Here is a 20,478-nt window from a genome sequence, read left to right as displayed (position 1 = left end):
TTATGAAATAATCTACTCATGCGATGAAAAGGGTGCAAATAATATGAGGCATTGCAAATTCAAAGAAGAAATAACATTCCACTTTTCTTTATCTGAAGTTTCTTCTTATTCCTGTAGTTTTATAAGTCCTCAGCAGTCACATCCTATGGTTTACCTCTCCTTGCTGTTGCAGTCTTACTTCTAGAAATACATTAAATAATATTGTCTACATTGTTTACTCTCTTTTTCACCCATTATTTCTCTGTCTAGGGGAGCATTTCCAGCCCAAAGCCTTAATGCTCACTCAGTGTACTGTTTGATAAAACATTGACACAGACAAAAGAATGATGTCATATTTAATCTCCTTAATCCTCCACATTACTGGTTTTTTTAAATAAGAAAAACTTTCATTTCCCCATGAAAACCTGTGCTTAATAAACAAAGGTCAGGCAAATAAACTTACTACGTATGCAGAAAATAATTAAGAGAAGTGGGCTTATTTATGCGTACATACTAGGTGTATGAAGTTTATTTGAAACAGAATTTTGTAGATATTTAATGAAAACTTAGTCACACAGTATCTTGTTTATTGAAAAAAATGGAAGCAAATTAAAGCATAATATACCCATGGTATTAGTTGATCAGGACACTTAGAATCTTACATAAAATACTATGAACTTAAAAAGTTATTGCAAGTTTCAGTGAAAATATTTGTATTTCTGAATGAGATTGGCCCTTTCCACATTTGTACCTAACTATGGCATAATATTTTTTTTCCTGTCTTACCCCAATAAGTTGCTTTCATCTTTTCCCCAAACTGTGATGGAGATAAACTTAAGTTGTTCTTTGCTGTATTGGTATTAAAATAAAATGTCCACCAGATTTTCTGGATTTTAGCTCTCATAATTGTCAAGCACTGTGCCCATCTAGCCAGAAAAGATCCTATGCAGTACTCTGGAGGTCCAATAAATGTAGTCTTTTTTCATTGTTTTCTGGGTAAGCTAAGAGAAAATGTGGGATAATAGTTGCAATAGTTGCAATGCCTGTCTTCTAGAACCCCAGGATACTGAGCCACAGAAGTGGTGGGAGATGACGCAAAGCTTCATTGGTGCATGCGCTGGGTTAGGATTGCACACATGAAACCATCCTCTCACACACAGAGACACGCTGCTGGTCTATGGAGCCAGAAAGGTTGGGGACCATTGTTCTAGATTACATTTTTCTGATGATACAAAATCAATACAATCCCCCCCCCAAAAAAGCGCCCTACATTCTTATCAAATGCATGATTGTGTCCACAATTGTCTCTCATTTGAGGGAAATCCTTCTAGACACTTGGTTGTGATAAAACTTTTTTTACCATCAGATTGCTAGAAGATGGGCAGAATGTGTCAAAATAGGTCAATATTAACTGAAGCTAAATAAATAAATATCTCTGTTCTGGATTGCAATGATCAAACCAAATTGCAATTATATTGAATCCTGCATTGTGTTTTAACTTTCTTACTGTTTCAATTTAGCCCATCAGTATCATAAGTTTAATTGTCATATATATCATGTGTGGGAATCCAGTAAAGATAACAAGAATTTATTTCAAACACTGAAAGATAAGTTATGTTCGTTCATTTGTACGGAAAGGTGATGGATGTTCTCTGGAGTGATCCTAACCATCAAAATAGCTGTATGCCATATTAAATTTGAAGAGGTTGTTACTTTGATCCAGATGTTACTGCCAGATTGTTGTAGCATTATAATTTGAAACTGCTCATCAGATCTCACCAATGCAAATAGGATGGTTATAAAAATCTCTAAGGACAGAAAGAACTACAAGCAAAAAGTTATCTAAGGATGCTAGCTTTATCCACACTCCCATCTCTTGCTGCCCTATTTGTCACATGCTTCAGCTTTTATCTCATTTATTTAAAAATGTATTTCATTTAAAAGTAATCAATAGAGGACCAGACCAACCCCCTTAAAAAAGGTCAAGGTGTAGTCTATGCAACCTTTCCCTTTTTATTTTATACATCTTTGTCTTGTTTTCTTTTCACCCATTATGTTTATTCTCTTAGATCTCTCCTCTAAGGAGAAAACCAAATATTTAACTAAAACATATTTTAATACATTGCATACAAATGAGGTTACCTTGAAAGGACTTTTTTTTTTGCCTCAGAGCCAGCCTTCTTGTCATGTTATTGTACACGTTAAAGAAACTGATACAATGGACAAATCTTGTTTGTATATGTCAGATTTCAACGTGGTCCAGATTAGGGAACTAATGCCATGTAGGTCAGTAGTTTTATTGTAAAGCTATAGTAACAGAAACGTGTATGTCTAAATACACTTCCCTCCTCCCTCATCTTCCTGTGAGCTAGGCAGGGACTTGTCTGAAATATTTACTTTCTCTGTTTGGGATAAGGCCCCTTTTATCTGACCAATGCCTTGATAGTGGGTCCTCTTCATGTCCTTCGAGGCCATTCTCACTTCCCTCTAGGAATATGACTTTCTCAATGGCTATGAGATAAATCTAGCTAAACACTAACCCCTTGGAACATCACCTGAGAGATTAGATTAGCCCCAAACTGCTGGCCTTTTGCAAGGCCTTCAAGACGTGGTTTTTGTTAATGGACTTGGGGATCCAAAGGTGTGAAAGACCTATACAATTGTAATGATGTTGCTGATTCTATGCAATGTTTTTTTTTAATCACAGTTGCTGATTATGCATGTGTTATGAATAAATTTGAGATTTATTTCAGTTATATAAACTGAAATGAACATTCTGCAGAAGTGAGATATTATTTTGAAAAAATAACCCCAATGACTTTAGCGGATTTGATTTCCAAAGCTCAGTATTCAGACATAAAATGTTGTAGGAGTACCAAATGATTTCAGTACAAAATTTGGTGGGAGGAAACAATAGACTAAAATAGTAATTCCCAATCTTTTCCTTTATGTGGATCCATGCACTTTTAATAACTACAACTACAACATAGAATGTGACAACAGGTCCTAAATTGGTGTTTGTGGATGCTCCGAAATTAAATTCAAAGAACAATAATGAACTGTGAACTGTCACAAGATTATGGTGCTGCCATCTGTAATCTTGCAAAAGTTTGACAAAAATACAATTGTGATTTCCAGCAAGAATATCCTGTTATGAAATGTAATACTCTCATTAAGGTTTAGCTATTTAAAAAAATATTTTCCTTTTGTCATTACCAAAGGGATTATTTGCCACGCATTGTGGATCACTATGGTTAGGAAGCACTCATCTAAAGACCACCTGGCATCCTTTTATTATTTTGTTTACAATAAAATTAGTGGAGCTTAGGTTTGCTAACACAGACTTTCATTGTAAGCCTATATGATTGTATCTACACAAAGAATGGCCTTGTAATTACTCCTCAGCAGCCCTCTATGCTATACTTTGACAGGGCATTTATTACAATTGGAACAGAGAGAAGATTAGCATGCCAATGCACACAGATGGCATGCAAATTTATGAATTGTTTCATATTACTTTCAATGTAAGTTTATTTTAACTTTTACTTTGGACATATTATTGTATTCTATAATTGTTGTAAACTGCAAGAGTGATATGGCAATGTATATTGTGTGTGTGTGTGTACACAAATGCACAAATACATACATAACAAACTGCTTTTATAAGGAATATTATCATGATTTTATAAATACCTTAATATAAAATTATTTCATTCCAACACTTGCAGTGAGCAAAAGAAATGAAATCCTCATGTTTTCTTTTAAAAAGATTAATCTTTTAAAGATTAACTACAGAAGATCACTTGGGAACAGGAGGAGGAATGAAATCACTCTAATAGTAAGAATATAATGTATTCTAACAGGTTGGTTGGTTTGCTATGTACAGTCATAGTGAAAAGACAAACACAAATGTAAAACAACCACATCTTTTAATAGAAAGCAATAAACATGCAAATAGCAGGTATAGAAATTTATTTGAACCAATGTTTTTACTATTAGGTAAGTTATTTTAACATTGATCCAAGCTCCCATATTTGCAAGTTAAGGGAAAATATTGCACTTTGCATTGTCTAGCACTCCTCATACATGGCAAAACATTTTAAAAACATTTTGCTTTTTTAACTTGCACACTCTCACAAGTCATGCACACACATTCAAAAATCAGAATGTTAGATTACCCAAAGCAAAACCTTAAAATTGCACTAAAGCTTTGTAAGGAAAAATATAATTCACGAGTTATACAAATTTCATGACATTTTGTTGTTTCCAGAAAATAGCCAATTATTCTTCATCTTCATTTTCATTTTCTTGGCCAGACCCTTCAGACCTGTCACCTTCCAGCCGGTCTATGAGATATAAAAGCAATATTTTAAAGATAAAAGTATTGTTACAGTCATTTTTAAATGGAATATAACATACATTTATTCTATAAATATTTCCACAAATATCAGAAAGAAAATGCAAGAATGAAAATATGCAAAGCTTGCCTAATTTAAAGTAGTGCCTTAATAGAATCTACCCAAATATAAAATTCTGTTAAATGGTTGTGTCCCACTGGCAAAAGGCAGCTTGCATGTACAGTGGCCTTTATGCTTACATTTATAAGTATCCAAGAAGAGGAGGATGCAATAAAAGAAATTAAGAAAGTGTGTCTCATAAGAAAGTGTATCTGGAGTGATCTTACCTGCTCGTATGTGATTCAAAGATGCCAACATCCTTAACATAAAAGAAGCTGGAACAGTAATTGTGTTTCTAGTTTCTTCCAGCATTAATTCATTTCGAGTTATAACCTACAAAGGAGTAAAATAGCAATTAAACAAGAATTTAATAGAGAGTTGTTCTCTTGGCCAATTATATATAATAGTGCAACTATTATATTAATACACAACAATGATTTTGTCTCAGTAATGGCTCATATTTAGCAAACAAATCTTGTCAATTTGAATTTCGTATGATGTACAACCACTGAAACAAATTGTTAATTGCTAAAGTTTTATGTATACTTTAATGATAGCTCAATTCATAATTCACCTCCATATTATCCTAAGGTTAACGTGATCTTTTTAGGGTAATGCAGCTATGAAAATAGTACTTCTTTCTAAATTATAGATATTAGAGATGCAACAGGTTAATTTGCTCAAATATGGATAACTTAATTTGAAAAAGAGTTATCACTTTTATCATAGGTTTGATATTAGAGCAAAAGCACATCTTACCTCATCAGCAAGTTTCCGATTAAAAATCTTGGATTCTTCTAGTGGTGACCAGATTTTTATATCATAATCAATACCTGATGAAGCTAAAACTAAACAATTGTTTAGAAATATATTAGAAAACAGTGTAAAGCTTTGTAAATATAAATAGCATTTGACTATTCAGGCGAACCGATAGCGGCAGCGGGAGGCTCCACCCACCCACCTGGATGTCTCTGCACATGCGTCATGCGCACACGCGAGCATCCACAAGCAAACCAGTAGCGACGGGATTTGAAACCCACTACTGGTTATATCATTAGCTAGATAGTCCTTGACTTACAACCATTCCTTTAGTTACTGTTTGAAGTTACAATGGCACTGAAAAAGTGATTTATGAGTGTTTTTCCCTATGGTCATGTGATCAAAGTTCAGGTGCTTGGCAACTGGCATGTATTTATGATGGTTGCAATGTCCCAGAGTCATGTGATCACTTTTTGCGATTTCTGCCAGGCAAAATCAATGGGGAAGTCAGATTCATTTAACAACCATGTTTTTATTTATTTTATTTTATTTATTATTAAATTTTTATACCGCCCCCTCTCCCGAGGGACTCGGGGCGGTGAACAGCCAGAATTAAAAACACACAATACGAATATTAAAATACATTAAAACAAAATTAAATTATCTTAGGCTTCTCCAATTTAAAACCCCGTTACCCATAAAATTTACCCAGTTAAAAATTTTTAACCCAGCCCGGCTTGCTGAAATAAAAAAGTCTTCAGGGCCCGGCGGAAGGTCCGGAGGTCCGGGATTAGTCGTATCCCTGGGGGTAGCTCATTCCAGAGGGCGGGTGCCCCCACAGAGAAGGCTCTTCCCCGGGGGGTCGCCAGCCGACATTGCCTGACAGACGGCACCCTGAGGAGACCCTCTCTGTGGGAGCGTGTTGGCCGGTGGGAGGTTATCGGAGGCAGAAGGTGGTCTCGTAAATAGCTGGGTCCTAAGCCATGGAGCGCTTTGAAGATGAGAACCAACACCTTGAAGCGCACTCGGAAGACCATCGGAAGCCAATGCAGCTCGCGCAGGAGAGGTGTCACGTGGGAGCGCCATGTCGCCCCCATAAGTACCCGCGCGGCCGCATTCTGCACCAGTTGGAGCCTCCGAGTGCTCCTCAAGGGGAGCCCCATGTAGAGAGCGTTGCAGTAGTCGAGGCGGGAAGTAACGAGGGCATGAGTGACCGTGCATAGGGAGTCCCGATCCAGAAAGGGGCGCAACTGGCGTATCAGGCGAACCTAATAGAAAGCCCCCCTGGCCACGGCCGTCAAATGCTCTTCTAAAGACAGCCGTGCGTCCAGGAGGACACCCAAGTTACGCGCCCTCTCCGTGGGGGCCAATGTCTCGCCCCCAATAGTCAGCGATGGCACCAGCTGACTATATCGGGACGCCGGCAGCCACAGCCACTCAGTCTTGGAGGGATTGAGTCGGAGCCTGTTCCTCCCCATCCAGGCCCACACCGCCTCCAAGCACCGGGACATCACTTCAAGGGCATCGTTGGGGTGGTCTGGGGTGGAGATGTACAGCTGGGTGTCATCAGCGTACAGATGGCACTGCACCCCAAAACCACGGATGATCTCGCCCAGCGGCTTCACATAAATGTTGAACAGGAGAGGCGAGAGGACCGACCCCTGTGGCACCCCACAAACCAAGTGCCTGAGGTCGACCTCTGCCCTCCAGCCAACACAGACTGCGACCGGTCGGAGAGATAGGAGGAGAACCACCGTAAAACAGTGCCTCCCACTCCCAACCCCTCCAACCGGCGCAGCATGATACCATGGTCGATGGTATCAAAAGCCGCTGAGAGGTCTAATAGGACCAGAACAGAGGAACAACCTCTGTCCCGAGCCCTCCAGAGATCATCAACCAACGCGACCAATGCCGTTTCCGTGCTGTACCCGGGCCTGAAGCCGGACTGGAATGGATCTAGATAGACGGTTTCATCCAGGTACTGCGGGAGCTGTTGCGCAACCACACTCTCAACAACCTTCGCCAAGAAGCGAAGGTTGGAAACTGGACGATAGTTTGCTAAAACAGCTGGGTCCAGAGAGGGCTTCTTGAGGAGGGGCCTCACCACCGCCTCTTTCAAGGCGGGAGGCAAGAACCCCTCACTCAAGGAAGCATTTATAATCCTCTGGAGCCAGCCTCGTGTAACCTCCCGGGTAGCCAGCACCAACCAGGAGGGACACGGGTCCAATAAACATGTGGTTGCGTTCAACCTCCCCAGCATCCTGTCCACGTCCTCGGGAGTCACAGGGTCAAACTATCTATTAACTGTTACTAACTGAACAACTGCTTTGATTCATTTAACAATTGTGGCAAGAAAGGTTGTAAAATGGGACAAAATTCACTTAACTGTCTTGCTTAGCAATGGAAATTTTGGGCTCAATTGGTCCTAAGTCGAGAACTACCTGCATTTTAAAGTATTTTTTAAAAATATTCACTAAGATAGATAAGCGATCCCTATCCTGCAATATCCTTCAAGATATAGAAAGGTATATTATTCAAAAAACAAAGAACAGGAAGATATCTCACATTAACAAATATGCAAATACCTTGATACAGAAGCATTTTTTTAAAATCTAAGGAATAACTAAGTAAATGCAGTCAATAGCAAAGAAAATTTACCAGGCAAATGTGCATCCTTTTCAAACAACTGGCTCTCAGACTTAATAACAAGTTTATTTAATTTAATTAAAAATATTGTTTAATTAAAGAATTTTTATTTGATTTTCTTTTTTAACAATTATTTCAATAAAATTATTAATTTCTATACAGCCCAAATCTCCAGTTTAAGTGCCCTTACACTCCTTCAGTCCCCTGTATTCTGAAACTAACAGAATTGCAACTATATTTTCAATTTACTTTATATTATAAATAAAGTAAGAAAATGTTTAAGAAAAACATTGGAAACAACTCATCGCTGAATGATGAAGGCTAATTTAAGGCAAAAGTTTAAATCAAAATATCCTAAATGGTTAAACTGACTAGTTGCTATCCTTTTAAAAATATTTCTACATTCTCCTTTCAAATAAAACTGTGGAGATAGCATGTTATCTATAATTGAACACTGTAATATGGGAAGGTTAATAACTAATCAGTTTAACCATTTAGGATATTTTGAATAATATATTTAAACCTTTGCCCTAAATTAGCCTTTATCAGATGGATTCTATGTAATTGAATATAGAATAAAACCTGTATCCTCTCATAAAGGCACATGCCTTTCGGGTAGCTATGACGCTGTTGTAACTATACAACAATGTTGTAACACTGTAACTATAGTTACAATGGATGTCGCATCTAAGAGAAGAATTATAATTCTGCCCATATATTTAATTTTATTATTTTTAAGTGTTTGGTTTATTTTTGTATGCTTTGTTGAAGCTAAGTATACTGCTTTACTATTCCAGGGAGGAGTTGTTTATCCAACTTTAGAATTCTTCAAGGAAGAGGTATCCTTTACATTTATAGTACAGTTTTACTATTTTGTAAAGTCTCTGGTTGACTTCAGTTACTCCAATGAAGACTGTGTGCTCTTCACTTTTAAACCACGGAACGCATGTTTATATTCATGATGGAAAATTAAAATATGAAAAGTATTTAAATCATTGGTTTTCCACTCTGGCTGAGTATCAGTCTGTTGTCTTTTGAAATAGGATCCTGATGGATTGTAGCACAAGGTAGGATTTGCAAATCATGGAATAGGGGCAAAGATGCATTTTTCCCACACCAGTTAAGAGAAGTAAAGACAAAAACAGAATGAAATATAATAACTTTTTTTTAGGTAGAAAAGGTGATATTTTAGTCACAGGCTTCTATTTGGCGGGGGTGGAAACGAGAACACAAAGTACAACTACAGGTAGTACTTGACTTACAACCACAACCGAGCCCCAAATTTCTGTTGTTAAATGAGACATTTGTTAAGCAAGTTTTGCTCCATTTTATGACCGTTCTTGCCACAATTGTTAAGTAAATCACAGCAGTTGTTAAGTTAGTAACATGGTTGTTAAGTGAATCTTGCTTCCCCATTGACTTTGCTTGTCAGAAGGTCACAAAAGGTGATAACATGACCCTACGACACTGCAACCATCATAAATATGAATCAACTGCCAAGTGCCTGAATTATGTGATAAATGGTCACACGTCACTTTTTTCAGTGTCTTTGTCACTTCAAACGGTCACTAAACAAACTGTTGTAAGTCGAGATCTACCTGTAATGTTCATGCTTCAAATGTCAGGATGCAAGAAGATGAACCGTGATTTGGATTATCTTGCAATGCATATTTCATCACTTTTGCACCAGCCAACTTTATAAGGGATTCCATACAAGGTATCTATGGAATTGTCTATTACAGATGGAGACAGTCTTACTTGGATCAAATGGATGTGGTTGCAGACAGTTCACTACATGATTATCTGCTTCCAGCAGCATCAGGTGCTCAGCAGTATGTCGATCCCAGATGAAGATGTGTCCACAATCTGAACCGCTCATTACAAAGTTAGAACCCCAGAAATTGGCTTCTTTTATCTACAGGTAAATTAATACAACAATTGAGGCACTTTATTTTTATGTTTAAGAAGCATCTTTGAGAAACCTGAACAAGAAAGCATTAAATCTGTTCTCTAAATCAGAGAACAGAGGCTTGTTAATTCTCATTAGCAGAAGGGAAAGCTCTCACATTTAATGTTTAGGTAATTACAATTTATTATGACCAAATCTAGAAAAATTTATAGAGACAAAATTATTTTTGTTCAAGTAGCTTGGATCATGCTTTGAAAATAAATATAATATTAAAAAGCAAAAACAAAAGTCTGATGCATTTGTATTTTTTATCTTTATATAAATATAGCATCAACTTGCTATCATCAGATGCAAAGCCAGATATAACAATCCAGTTGATGCAACAAAGAAATATTTTGAATCAATTTGGAACAGTCAGTACAATATCAATAAATATAACATTTAGGCAGTAAGCACAACTTTCAAAAGGGCAATGAAAATTTTGTTCATTTCAGAAGAAATTTCCAAAAAGTGATATGGTTTAATTAAAAGGAAGCTGAAGACGGTGGATGACGAAATGTCATATATGTTTTAAAATGTAGAGATTATTTAAAACTGCAACAAAATAATGGACTGTTCAACACAGTATAGAGGAAGTATTTCCAGATAGGTGAATCATTTCAGAAATCACTAAAGGAAAAACGGTTTAACTTGGATAAGAATATATATAAGATATATTTATTATATAAATAACTGAATCTGCCCATTGTGTGGGCAACCTACACTAAAGCTGAAGGGCACAAATGGTCATGTGATCAAATAATAACTATGCTATATAGATTATTTCACCAAACAATAAAAGAAATTCTATATTGCACCTGACATTTAAATAAGTATTCTGAATTACATAATTTCAGAAAGAAACTTTTCTCTTTTATAAAGAAGATTAACACCTGCATGCATGGAAAATAATTATTCCTTTGGTGAGCAGTAAATTCTGAGTGCAGATCTACTGGTCAATGACTTGACAGAAACATTTTTTTTAAATTTAACATGTCACAACTTACTCTAGTCACTGGTATAGCATCTATAGCTTTTAGCACTTTTAAAAAAGTATTCTTAATTTTTTTCCATATCTGTTTTTAATTTAATTTTTTAATGGTTTTCCATATCTGTCTTCATGGAATGATTGTTACTGATTTTCCTGTAAAGTTAGCAAGGACAAATCTAATCCATTCTTTTTTATTAAGATTATTTCCTACCCAAATGATGACATCTATACATAAAGCAGCTTATGATATTTGTCAGGAATGAATATATATATATATATAAAAAAAAAACGAAGGTACCCATCACTTGAACCTAATTCCTGGTAACTACACTAACACAGAAATAGGTTGATACTGCCTTTTTCTGGGATTGTTTTTCCCCCTCAGGGTAGCATATGGCATCTGGAATATTCAGATGGTCTTCCAGGTCCAACCTTGACCTGCTTCTGAGATGAAATTTAGCTAGAATTGCCAGCTGTTAAGGTATAATTAAATAATTTATCATAAATATACAACATTTACAATAGAAAAGTGACAACACTATTATCTGCATATACCAGAATATTACCATGCTTTTTTCCCTTATATTACAAGGTTTATTTAATAAATAAACCAGATATTAGTGCTTTGAGAAAAATCTCTCAGGAAGAAAATAATAGCAATTTTTAAGACATTTATTATTTAATGTTCATTATTTAACAATCAAGTAACAAATAACTTTATTATTAAATAACAATTTCTAAACAAGATAGCATAGCAATATATTTAGCAGAAATGGGGTACCATTGTCCGTGAGTTCCGATGACCTTTATAAACCATTTTTATTAAAGGGCGTCTAATATTTAGTGTTTCTAATTCTTCCATTTCCTTTCTTTCTTTTCTTCGTCTGAAAAGTTCCTGGATGCGAGCAACAGCAGATCGTCTGTAGATTATGAACAGAAAGACTAGTATTATCAGAAAGTTACATAATAGCCTCATTTTATGGACAGAAAGCTGGTATTTTCAGTTACATAGTAACTGGCTACCCTGCCTTCTCACTGACATAGAAAAAGAACATTCTGCAGCATCTAGAATTAGACAAGAAAGACAGTAAATCATTAACCAAGGGAATCCTATGGTCAGTTGTAAATAAATTTTGAAACAGAATAACCATGTTAGATATGAGCATCTGATAGATGAACCCTAGAAAACTCTGTAAATGCTTAAGGAAAAAATAACTAAAGCATGGCCCGGCATTGAGGTAATGAAGAATGTCTATATGTGAGAATGTTATATAAAAAGTAGAACACTATGCTTCACCAGTAGTCACCATATAGGGAAAGTGAGGCAATGGAAAGAGGGATATTGAAGATGTATGCCTGAAAAACAATGTTGTCTTGTAATATGGAAAATGAATACTTAGGACAGTGATGGCAAACCTTTTCGGCACCAAGTGTTGAAAAGGAAGCATGCACGCGCAGCACCAAGTGCTGAAAAGGGAGCGTGTGCTCGTCTGGGGCGTGACCAGGAAGAGGAGTTGCCCAGGGAGCATGTGCACACCAAAAAATTTACTTCCAGTTTCTGGCGCACACATGTGCGCTGGCCAGCAAGTCTTCCAGTTACTGCTGCGCATGCACACGCACCGATCAACTGGCCAGCACACATGCTCACAAAACAGCTCTTCTGGTTTCTGGCACTGCCGCATGCACAAAGGTCAGCTGATCATCGCGTGCGCATGCACGCCAGAAACCTAGAAGAGGAACGGCCAACGCGACGCGTGCCAGGCAACATGGCTCCGTGTGTCACTTCAAAGCATGTGTGCCATAGGTTTGCCGTCACGGACTTAGGATATCTGGGCACATTGTGAAGATAATGGAGCAATTTTTAATTGCTTGTTGTGATTTGAGGATTCAGTTTGGGATTGCTGAGTTGCTTGTGTAAAATCAGAGTACATAAACATTTGAGAGTGGGTGGGGTAATGACATTATCTGATATTGTTTGGAAGTAGCTGAGTTGAATGATTTAAGGATTGGGGAAAAAAGAAAAAAAAAGAATTCTGAACTAGGAAAAGGGCACATCATACTGGAGGTAGTTAATAGACTGAGATAAGACCTACCTCCTGCCTGTGAACATCTCGCTCCTTCTTTGCCATCTTTGTTAATTCTTTAGTCAATTTTAGTCTTAATATTGTTTTAATGTTCCATCTTGTTGCTTTTATTGGTTATAAACTGCCTAAAGTCACTTCTACACAAGATGAGTGGCATGATAGACAGACAGACAGATAGGGCAGTATGGGCTAATGGAATGTACCTTTTTGCAGTTTCTGGAGAACCCCAAATATTACACCAGTGAAACTGAGCAACAAATTGCAAAACAAGCACGATGTTATTTCCTCCTGAATCCCCCCTCAGTCCCAGCCAGTAATAATTAAGTGCATATTTGTCCAGTACATTTGTCTCATGTTATTTGTATTCTGTTCAAACTTGACATGCTTTCTTTACTTCTTCCTAATTTAATCCAATTTCACTGCAATTTCAAACATATACATGTATTTCATTCTAATCACATAAGATTATCAGGTATTCTAAATATTTGCCAGTAAAACGTATTTTAAATTAAAGATTCAACATGTGCAAGCAAAATATTTGTTTTCAAGGTCTCATTCTCTGATACTCTGAAGATTTCTTTAAAATTTTGTTTTTGTTTGTTTTTAAACTTATCTTAAAAGATACCTTCATCACCTATTAATGTGGTTTTAAACTATAGAGCCTGAATGTATATATGCTTCAACGGCCCTGCAAAACATATTAATATATAGTTTAGGATAAGGATGAAAATGAAGTGGAAGAGTTCCTCCATTTCTTCTTCACCCATACCTGAGGAAAAATGTCCAAGAAACTTCAAGGAGACAAAACCCAGTCAAGATGACACAGATTCTGACTTGAGGATGTGGATGTTGCATCCAAGCCAGAGCCACCTTGTTCCCAAAAATAATGACACCTATAAATAAAGGACTAGACAGAGACAAAATAGATGAACTCTCCCAAATATATGGATAAACAGTGAAGCAATGCTGACTTTGCCAAAGCCAACTTTCGTAATCAGGGCTACTACATACAGTAGACTCATCTGTTCCTGGACAGAAGTTGAGGGAATCTGGAGCCCAATCTCTTTACCTGAATGCTTCAAACTGTACCAGACCTGCTATCAGGAATCTCTGACATGTTTGCCTGGATGATGTTACAGTCTTATCCTCTCTGTATTTTTGTCAGATGGCAGGAATTAACTAAGTATGGATATAGGCTTAAACTTTTTGTGGAATATGCTATGTATTTAGTATGCATCAAGTCAAGACAATAGGTAACTATATACTTCCAAACCTTCTTTAGCATAATCAGATGTCCTATTATCTAAAGCAAAATGTACAGATTTTCCAGCTTTTAGCATGTGGCTAGGAACCAAAGACACATATGCTTATATTTTCTATATAACTGTAAATGCCCTGAATTTTAAAAAGCAGTTTCGGCATTAAATTATGAACAGTCTAAATTGAAATTTTTAAATAATGCATAGCTACCAAGCTAATTTTTGAATTTTCAGAAGTTTGAAGATAAGAGATATTTTCTAAGAATAAACTTAATAATATTAAATGCTAAATCTCAATGTATACTCATTTGGTTCCCAACTCACATTTTATAGTTATTCTAAATTTTGTCTACTATTACTGTTGGAAAACAACATTAAACAGATCAATCAAAACAAATTAATTCAAACTCATATTAGCAGTGGTCCATGCAAAATATGCTATGTGCTTAAAAAGGGAAATAGAAAGGCTGGATTTGATTTTCACTATGTTTTTATACAATCATCTCCAATAAATGATATTAATAAAGTTATTAAAACTGTACACATTTTCTTCTTACTATTCCTGGGCACAACATGCAGCTAAATCATTGCTCCGTAACATCCTTTATATGTAGTTTAGTAGATTTAAAACAGGTAATATAACCACTAACAGTTAGATACTGCACCAATCATTTTTTTAAAAATTGAATTGTTTATAGAATGGGAATTTTGAATTACCTCATTATTCTATCACCTACTGCTGTTCCTCTGTTATATCTAGCAAAAGGAATAACAGCTAAAGTCATTCAAGAAAAAATGTTATATGAAATATTTTTAAAGAAAAAAATGGCATTCTCAGGCCAACTTAACCATTTGATTTCAATGTTCATAATACTCTAAGTATTAATAATTGATTTTTTTTCTTATTGGGCCCAGAAGCAACACATTTTCCTGTAAAATCACCATTAATTCTTCAGTACCTATATTGTTTACAAATACATAATTTGTGTTCAAAATAAAAAGTGGAAGAAAACATTTTTGTTTTGCATTTAATAGTGACAATTAACAGAGAATCACTGTAGATAAACCTTGTTACTATTACAGCAATCTAGGTCCTGAGATGACTTCATTCTAAATCTTTTAGCAGTGGGCTTAAATTCTATTGCTCTTGAAGAATTCAGTCATTAGGCTGGATATGGCAGATCTCCTGATCAGATTATGTTATAGATGTGTCTTATAAATCCAACAGAAAAAAGAACTGGAATTGTAATCATAAATGAAAGAGCTAAATATTGCGGTACCAAACTGCAATAAATCATTAATAACTAATGAGTAATTCTATCCCTAAAATGGATATCAGTCTACAGACAAAAAAGGTGCTGATTTGGGATGAGGAAATTGGAAAGATTTAGCAGTTGAGTGCCTTCATGATAAAAAGGGAAAAGAAAAACTGGCTTTTCTACTATGTACCTTTCCCTAGCTATCTCCATTATAGTTTTACTTATCTTGACGCAGAAAGTTGTTATTGTGGCCACCTTTTGATGCTCTGAAAAGGAACATGGGGTCAATTGAGTTCTATATTGAATTAATAGAGCTGAATGACTGAACCAAAAAGCTATGGCAAAACCAAATATTGCTTTTAAAAATCAATACTGGGTTTCTCAATTCTTCTGAAATATGCACATGTATGTGAATAACATACAACTTAAATTCATACCAATTTTTAGTGGACAATAAATCAAAAGATTCTAAAACAGAATTTGTTATTGCATTGGGACTTTTCAAAACAAAATTAAAAAATAATTTTAAATTAAATGTTGATGTAGTATCATTTTTATATAGCTCTGTAATAATAAAATGCTATGTTGCAAAGAAACATTTTATTTCCATTGTATATCAAGACATAAGCGTGATTGTATTTAGTGCTTTTATGCAGGTGTCCAAGGTGGGGATATGAAACTAAATGATTCACAGCATTTTGCAAACTCTACCAATTTCATGTGTGTGCGCCATGACACTGTGCAACTATGAAAGGAAGGAGCTTTCATAATGAAATTATATCCTGATAGGAATAAAAATCTATGTTTTAATGACTCTAAAGTTTGGCATTAATTATTATTTGAGTAATAATTTATTATTCTAAATATGCTTTAATTGAAATCAAGCATTCCCTTCAGAGCCATCAGAATGCTAACTTTTCTGTATTTTTGTATGGCCCATACAACATATATTTTACAAAAATGTTGAAAGCATGGTTTCTCAATACACCAAGTTAGGAAACATTGCAATATATTAGAGTAAGCACTGAGCAGGGTTAAGTTAACATGGTTAAAAAAGAATGCATTCTTCTTCTCATCAAATCTATACAAAACGAACCTGGCATCACTAGCATCACATAACCCCATCTAGTGGTCTTTTAGACATTCCAAAAATGTCTGAATTAAAAATAATATTCCATTCTGAGCAAATTAAAAAAATATTTAAAAATAATTTTCCTATTTAGTAAATTATAGACACTGTAAATGTTGGTCTGTGACCATAATAAAATGACTGAATTATAGATAAAGTATCTTTTCTTCTAATCATAATGCATAATAGAATTTATTTGTTCCAAACCACCTCATTTTAGAATCTTTTTTTTTAGTAAACTAGAGAAAATGAAATCCCTGAAAGACATGAAAAAGATTTAGGAGCATTTGCTGTTAGAAATTTTAAAAGTCAACTTGATTGTTTGTAGGGAAATGGCAACATATTTTTATTTAGAGAAAAATATAAAAATATGGAACAAAAGGTCCCTCACTATGTATGTGTACATCTGCATAATGTGTTTCTGATGCCATTAGGTAAGAATATATATACGCATGTTCGACAGTCTATTCTCTACCACCCAAAGGAGGTTTGCACAAAAGAAGAAACTTTATCAGATATTCTATTTTGATCAGGCTTCAAGTCACACCATTTGAGGTGAGACAGCCAGTGTGGTGGAGATGTTAAGGACATTAAAGACATTATAGAAACACAGCTTCAAATCCGCAGTCAGCCATGTAAGCTCCCTGAATAATTCTGCACCAAACATTCTGTCTCAGCCAAACCATTAAAGTCAGCTGGGTGACTTTGTTCCAGTCTGTCTCAGCTGAACCCACCTCAGAGGCTTGATGTGAGGAAAAGTGGGAGAAAGGGACACTACCTATGATGCCTTGAGCTGCTGCACAAAAGGCAGGATATACCGTATTTTTCGGTATATAAGACACACTTCCCCCCCCCAAAAAAAGTGGGTGGAAATGTTTGTGCGTCTTATATAGTGAATATTGCCAAAGCCCCGCCCACCTGCCAGCCCCCACCCTTCAGCCTCTGCCTCCCAGCAATTTGTCTCCTTGCAACAAACAGAAAACAGCCTGGTCAGCTTGAGCACAGCCTGATTTAGCACGATCAGCTGACTGGCGGTTGGATCGACCTCCCGGAATACCCCCATCAGCTGTTCCAGGCTGCGGGGTTCACCACTCCCCATTGCCACCATTGCTGCCCACTGCCACTGCTGCCTATTGCTGCCTCCGCGTGCCCCATTTTCGGCCCGTTCCATGCAGGGATCCCCGCCGCCTGGAACGGGCTGAAAATGGGACACACAGAGACCAAAAATGAGGCGCGCAGAGGCTGAAAATGGGACGCACGGAGGCATCGATAGGTGGCAGCTGTGATGGGCAGTGATGGTGGCGATGGGCGGTGACAATCCCCACAGCCTGGAACAGCTGATAGGCTGTATTCCAGGAGGCAGATCCAATAGCCAATCAGCTGCTCGTGCTAAATCAGGCTGTACTCAAGCTGACCAGGCTGTTTGCTGTTTGCTGCAAGGAGGCAAATTGCTGGAAGGCAGAGGCAGATTTTTTTTTCTTATTTTCTTCCCCAAAAGCTAGGTGCGTCGTATAGTCTGGGGTGTCTTATAGTCCGAAAAATACAGTAAATCAAACAAATAAATGTGTGTAAACACCACTGCAAAAACCTCACGGGACTCTATGTACTTCTAATACAGATGAGCCCTCTCTCAAGACAATTACCAACATATCTCCTCAGAAGTTAAATGATCCAGTTAAGAAACTATGATAGAACTCCACCCTGCGTGCATCTTTGCACCAAATTGTACAGTAAGTTACTGAATAAATTTAATCTAGAACATACTATATTCAGTAATGTCACTGAAGTTGAGTGCAAATACATACAGAAAGCCAGAACTGTAACTACAGCAAGAGTAAATGGTGAAATGAAGAAATGATCTGTAATGCTTTTAGTCAATGCAAATTGCCAGCAAGAGAATGCTGAGATCTGAATAAATATTCTACAAAGTTTTTGAAGACAGGAAACAAACACAACAATACTAACCTATGACCAACGCCTCCACGATACCGTGCACCGGGTATGAGAACAGGGTCATCATCACTATCATCAGTTTCGTGGAAAACAGAACTTCTTGTTGATGATTCTTCATGAGTGGCAAGTCCTGAGGAATCTGGTTGAGAATGAGGTTCATTATTGGTATTATTTGGGATGGCAGAAGAATCTGTACTTTGTTGACTCAAGCTTTCTGGCTGTTCCATGGTTTTGCCTGATAAATCTTCCCCTGGGATCTGGGAGATTAAATCAAGATCAGGAACATTTCCTTGTTCCATAGTACTTTCAGGCTGGTCAGATATTTCATTCTCTGATAGAACAAACAATATTTGGTTAATCAAACACTTTTGAATATACTTAACAGGAAAGAACAACATGAATTACATGAACTATGCAAAATTGATGCTAACTATTAAGAAGTATAATAGCTGTAAATGGTGAAAAAGCATTTAATTTTGTTTTAGCTGTTGCTCTATTTGGGTACAATATTTTCCACAACTATTTTCCTCAAAGCAGTTCTTTGAGAGTAGTTGGATAATGCACTATTAGCAGAGAGTTACAGTAACAAAACCATAATATACTATTGTAGGTTATTTGGCAGTTCAGTACAAATTAATTCCAAATATTGCAAAAATTTACAGGACAGGAGCATAAAACAAAACTAACAGTATTAACTACTGATACCTGATGATACCAAATAAAATAAAATTCCTGTTACCTTTAACATATATATCTGTAATTATTTTACATACCCGAATGTGGTGTATCAGCATTTTCATTTGTTGACATTAGCTCTTCAGCATTTGTACTTTCTTCAGGTGATTCTTCAGGAATTTCTAAACCATAGAATTTTTAAAAATGGATGAATTCTGCAGATAGAAACCATTTCTAATATTTGCTATTCTTTATTATAAAAGATGTTTAGAATGATTTCAAAGTCTACTATATTTTACATCAGAAGAGGCAAGATGGTGCTTTCCAGATGTTTTAAAAAACACTTTCTAGTCCTGTTAGATGTTTGATATTGATCCTGTTAGCAAATGTGATAAGTATGAAGTCTAAAGAATTTTGAGAATTTACCAATATTTCATATGACAAGTAAAAGTTACAGCTAAAATATGCTTTATAAAAATGTAGAGTTATAAACAGGCACAAACTTCTTTATAACCCCAATAAAAGAAAATCTGATTCTTATTTCTGCTGCAGATTCCAGATATCTATGATTTAGTTTTATAAACCTTACCGTATTTATGTTCTGCTCAAATTATTATTTAAACAATTATTAAAATCTATTTAAAGTTGTAGCAAGTTTGTTATATGTGATTCTTGACCTAGCATTTTACAGCACTTATATACAATTATAATTTCTGAAAATTCTTGATTATTTAATGCATATAGCTCCAGCTCTCTTAACAGTTTTTGCTCAGCTCATATAGTAAAGTAATCCTCAGGTTATGACAAAAATTGGAACTGGGATTGCTGTTGCTAAGTGATATGGTTATAAAGTGCAATCCCAACAGTACCAGTTGCTGTCCTAATCCCAGGACACATGGTGGTTAAGTGAAAGAGCCAGAAGTCCCAGTAAGGGAATATGGGAGACAGTGTAGGTGCTGTATGTGGAATCTAGGGAGGGAACTTTAGGGACTAGTCAAATGTCCATTTGTTTAAACTTTGAATAGTCATTCAAATGGACTTAAACCAAGAACTATTGATATTCGTAATTCCACAATACTGTTAAATTTATTTCTCTCAGCTTTCAACAGTTACTTATGTAAGTAGATATAATGAAAAAAGAATAGTATAAAATATACTATAAAAAGAAAGTCACCAATTTCACAATGTTAATTAATGTTTGTTTCCTATGTAAGAGTAAGCTATTTTGTGATTTAAATTGTATGCTTTTGCTTGTCCTCTGCGTCCAAAATGAAACAAAAATATTATTTGGTCTATCTCAACAAATATTTTGGAGTTCCATGAGAACAGATCAACAATG

General features: G+C 36.0%; 1 protein-coding gene and 1 non-coding gene across 8 annotated transcripts in view; one reads left to right on the top strand and one right to left on the bottom strand.

Annotated features, from left to right (window-relative positions):
• The first annotated feature begins 3,395 nt into the window (after positions 1-3,395).
• On the top strand, positions 3,396-3,497 carry LOC139317300 (U6 spliceosomal RNA). The gene has a single exon (XR_011600435.1). It is a non-coding gene; the product is annotated as a U6 spliceosomal RNA (small nuclear RNA).
• Positions 3,498-3,891: 394 nt separating this feature from the next.
• DCAF6 (DDB1 and CUL4 associated factor 6) overlaps positions 3,892-20,478 on the bottom strand; it is a 55,219-nt gene continuing 38,632 nt past the window's right edge. For 5 of the 7 annotated variants that reach the window (XM_070942691.1, XM_070942689.1, XM_070942692.1 and 2 more), the window contains 8 exons: positions 19,238-19,321; positions 18,477-18,795; positions 14,841-14,879; positions 11,562-11,700; positions 9,600-9,756; positions 5,196-5,284; positions 4,664-4,769; positions 3,892-4,325 (listed from right to left, as the gene is read on the bottom strand). In XM_070942691.1, the coding sequence (XP_070798792.1) occupies positions 4,261-4,325; positions 4,664-4,769; positions 5,196-5,284; positions 9,600-9,756; positions 11,562-11,700; positions 14,841-14,879; positions 18,477-18,795; positions 19,238-19,321 (998 nt within the window). In that variant the 3' untranslated portion in view covers positions 3,892-4,260. The remainder of the gene's footprint in view (positions 4,326-4,663; positions 4,770-5,195; positions 5,285-9,599; positions 9,757-11,561; positions 11,701-14,840; positions 14,880-18,476; positions 18,796-19,237; positions 19,322-20,478) is intronic. The other 2 variants (XM_070942693.1, XM_070942690.1) reach the window with 2 other exon arrangements.

Source organism: Pituophis catenifer, unplaced genomic scaffold (genome assembly GCF_029215685.1).
Source record: "Pituophis catenifer annectens isolate HBS135680 unplaced genomic scaffold, rPitCat1.0.hap2 SCAF_4, whole genome shotgun sequence".
Classification (NCBI taxonomy): Eukaryota; Metazoa; Chordata; class Lepidosauria; order Squamata; family Colubridae; genus Pituophis; species Pituophis catenifer.
This window is presented reverse-complemented; position numbering and strand designations above follow the sequence as displayed.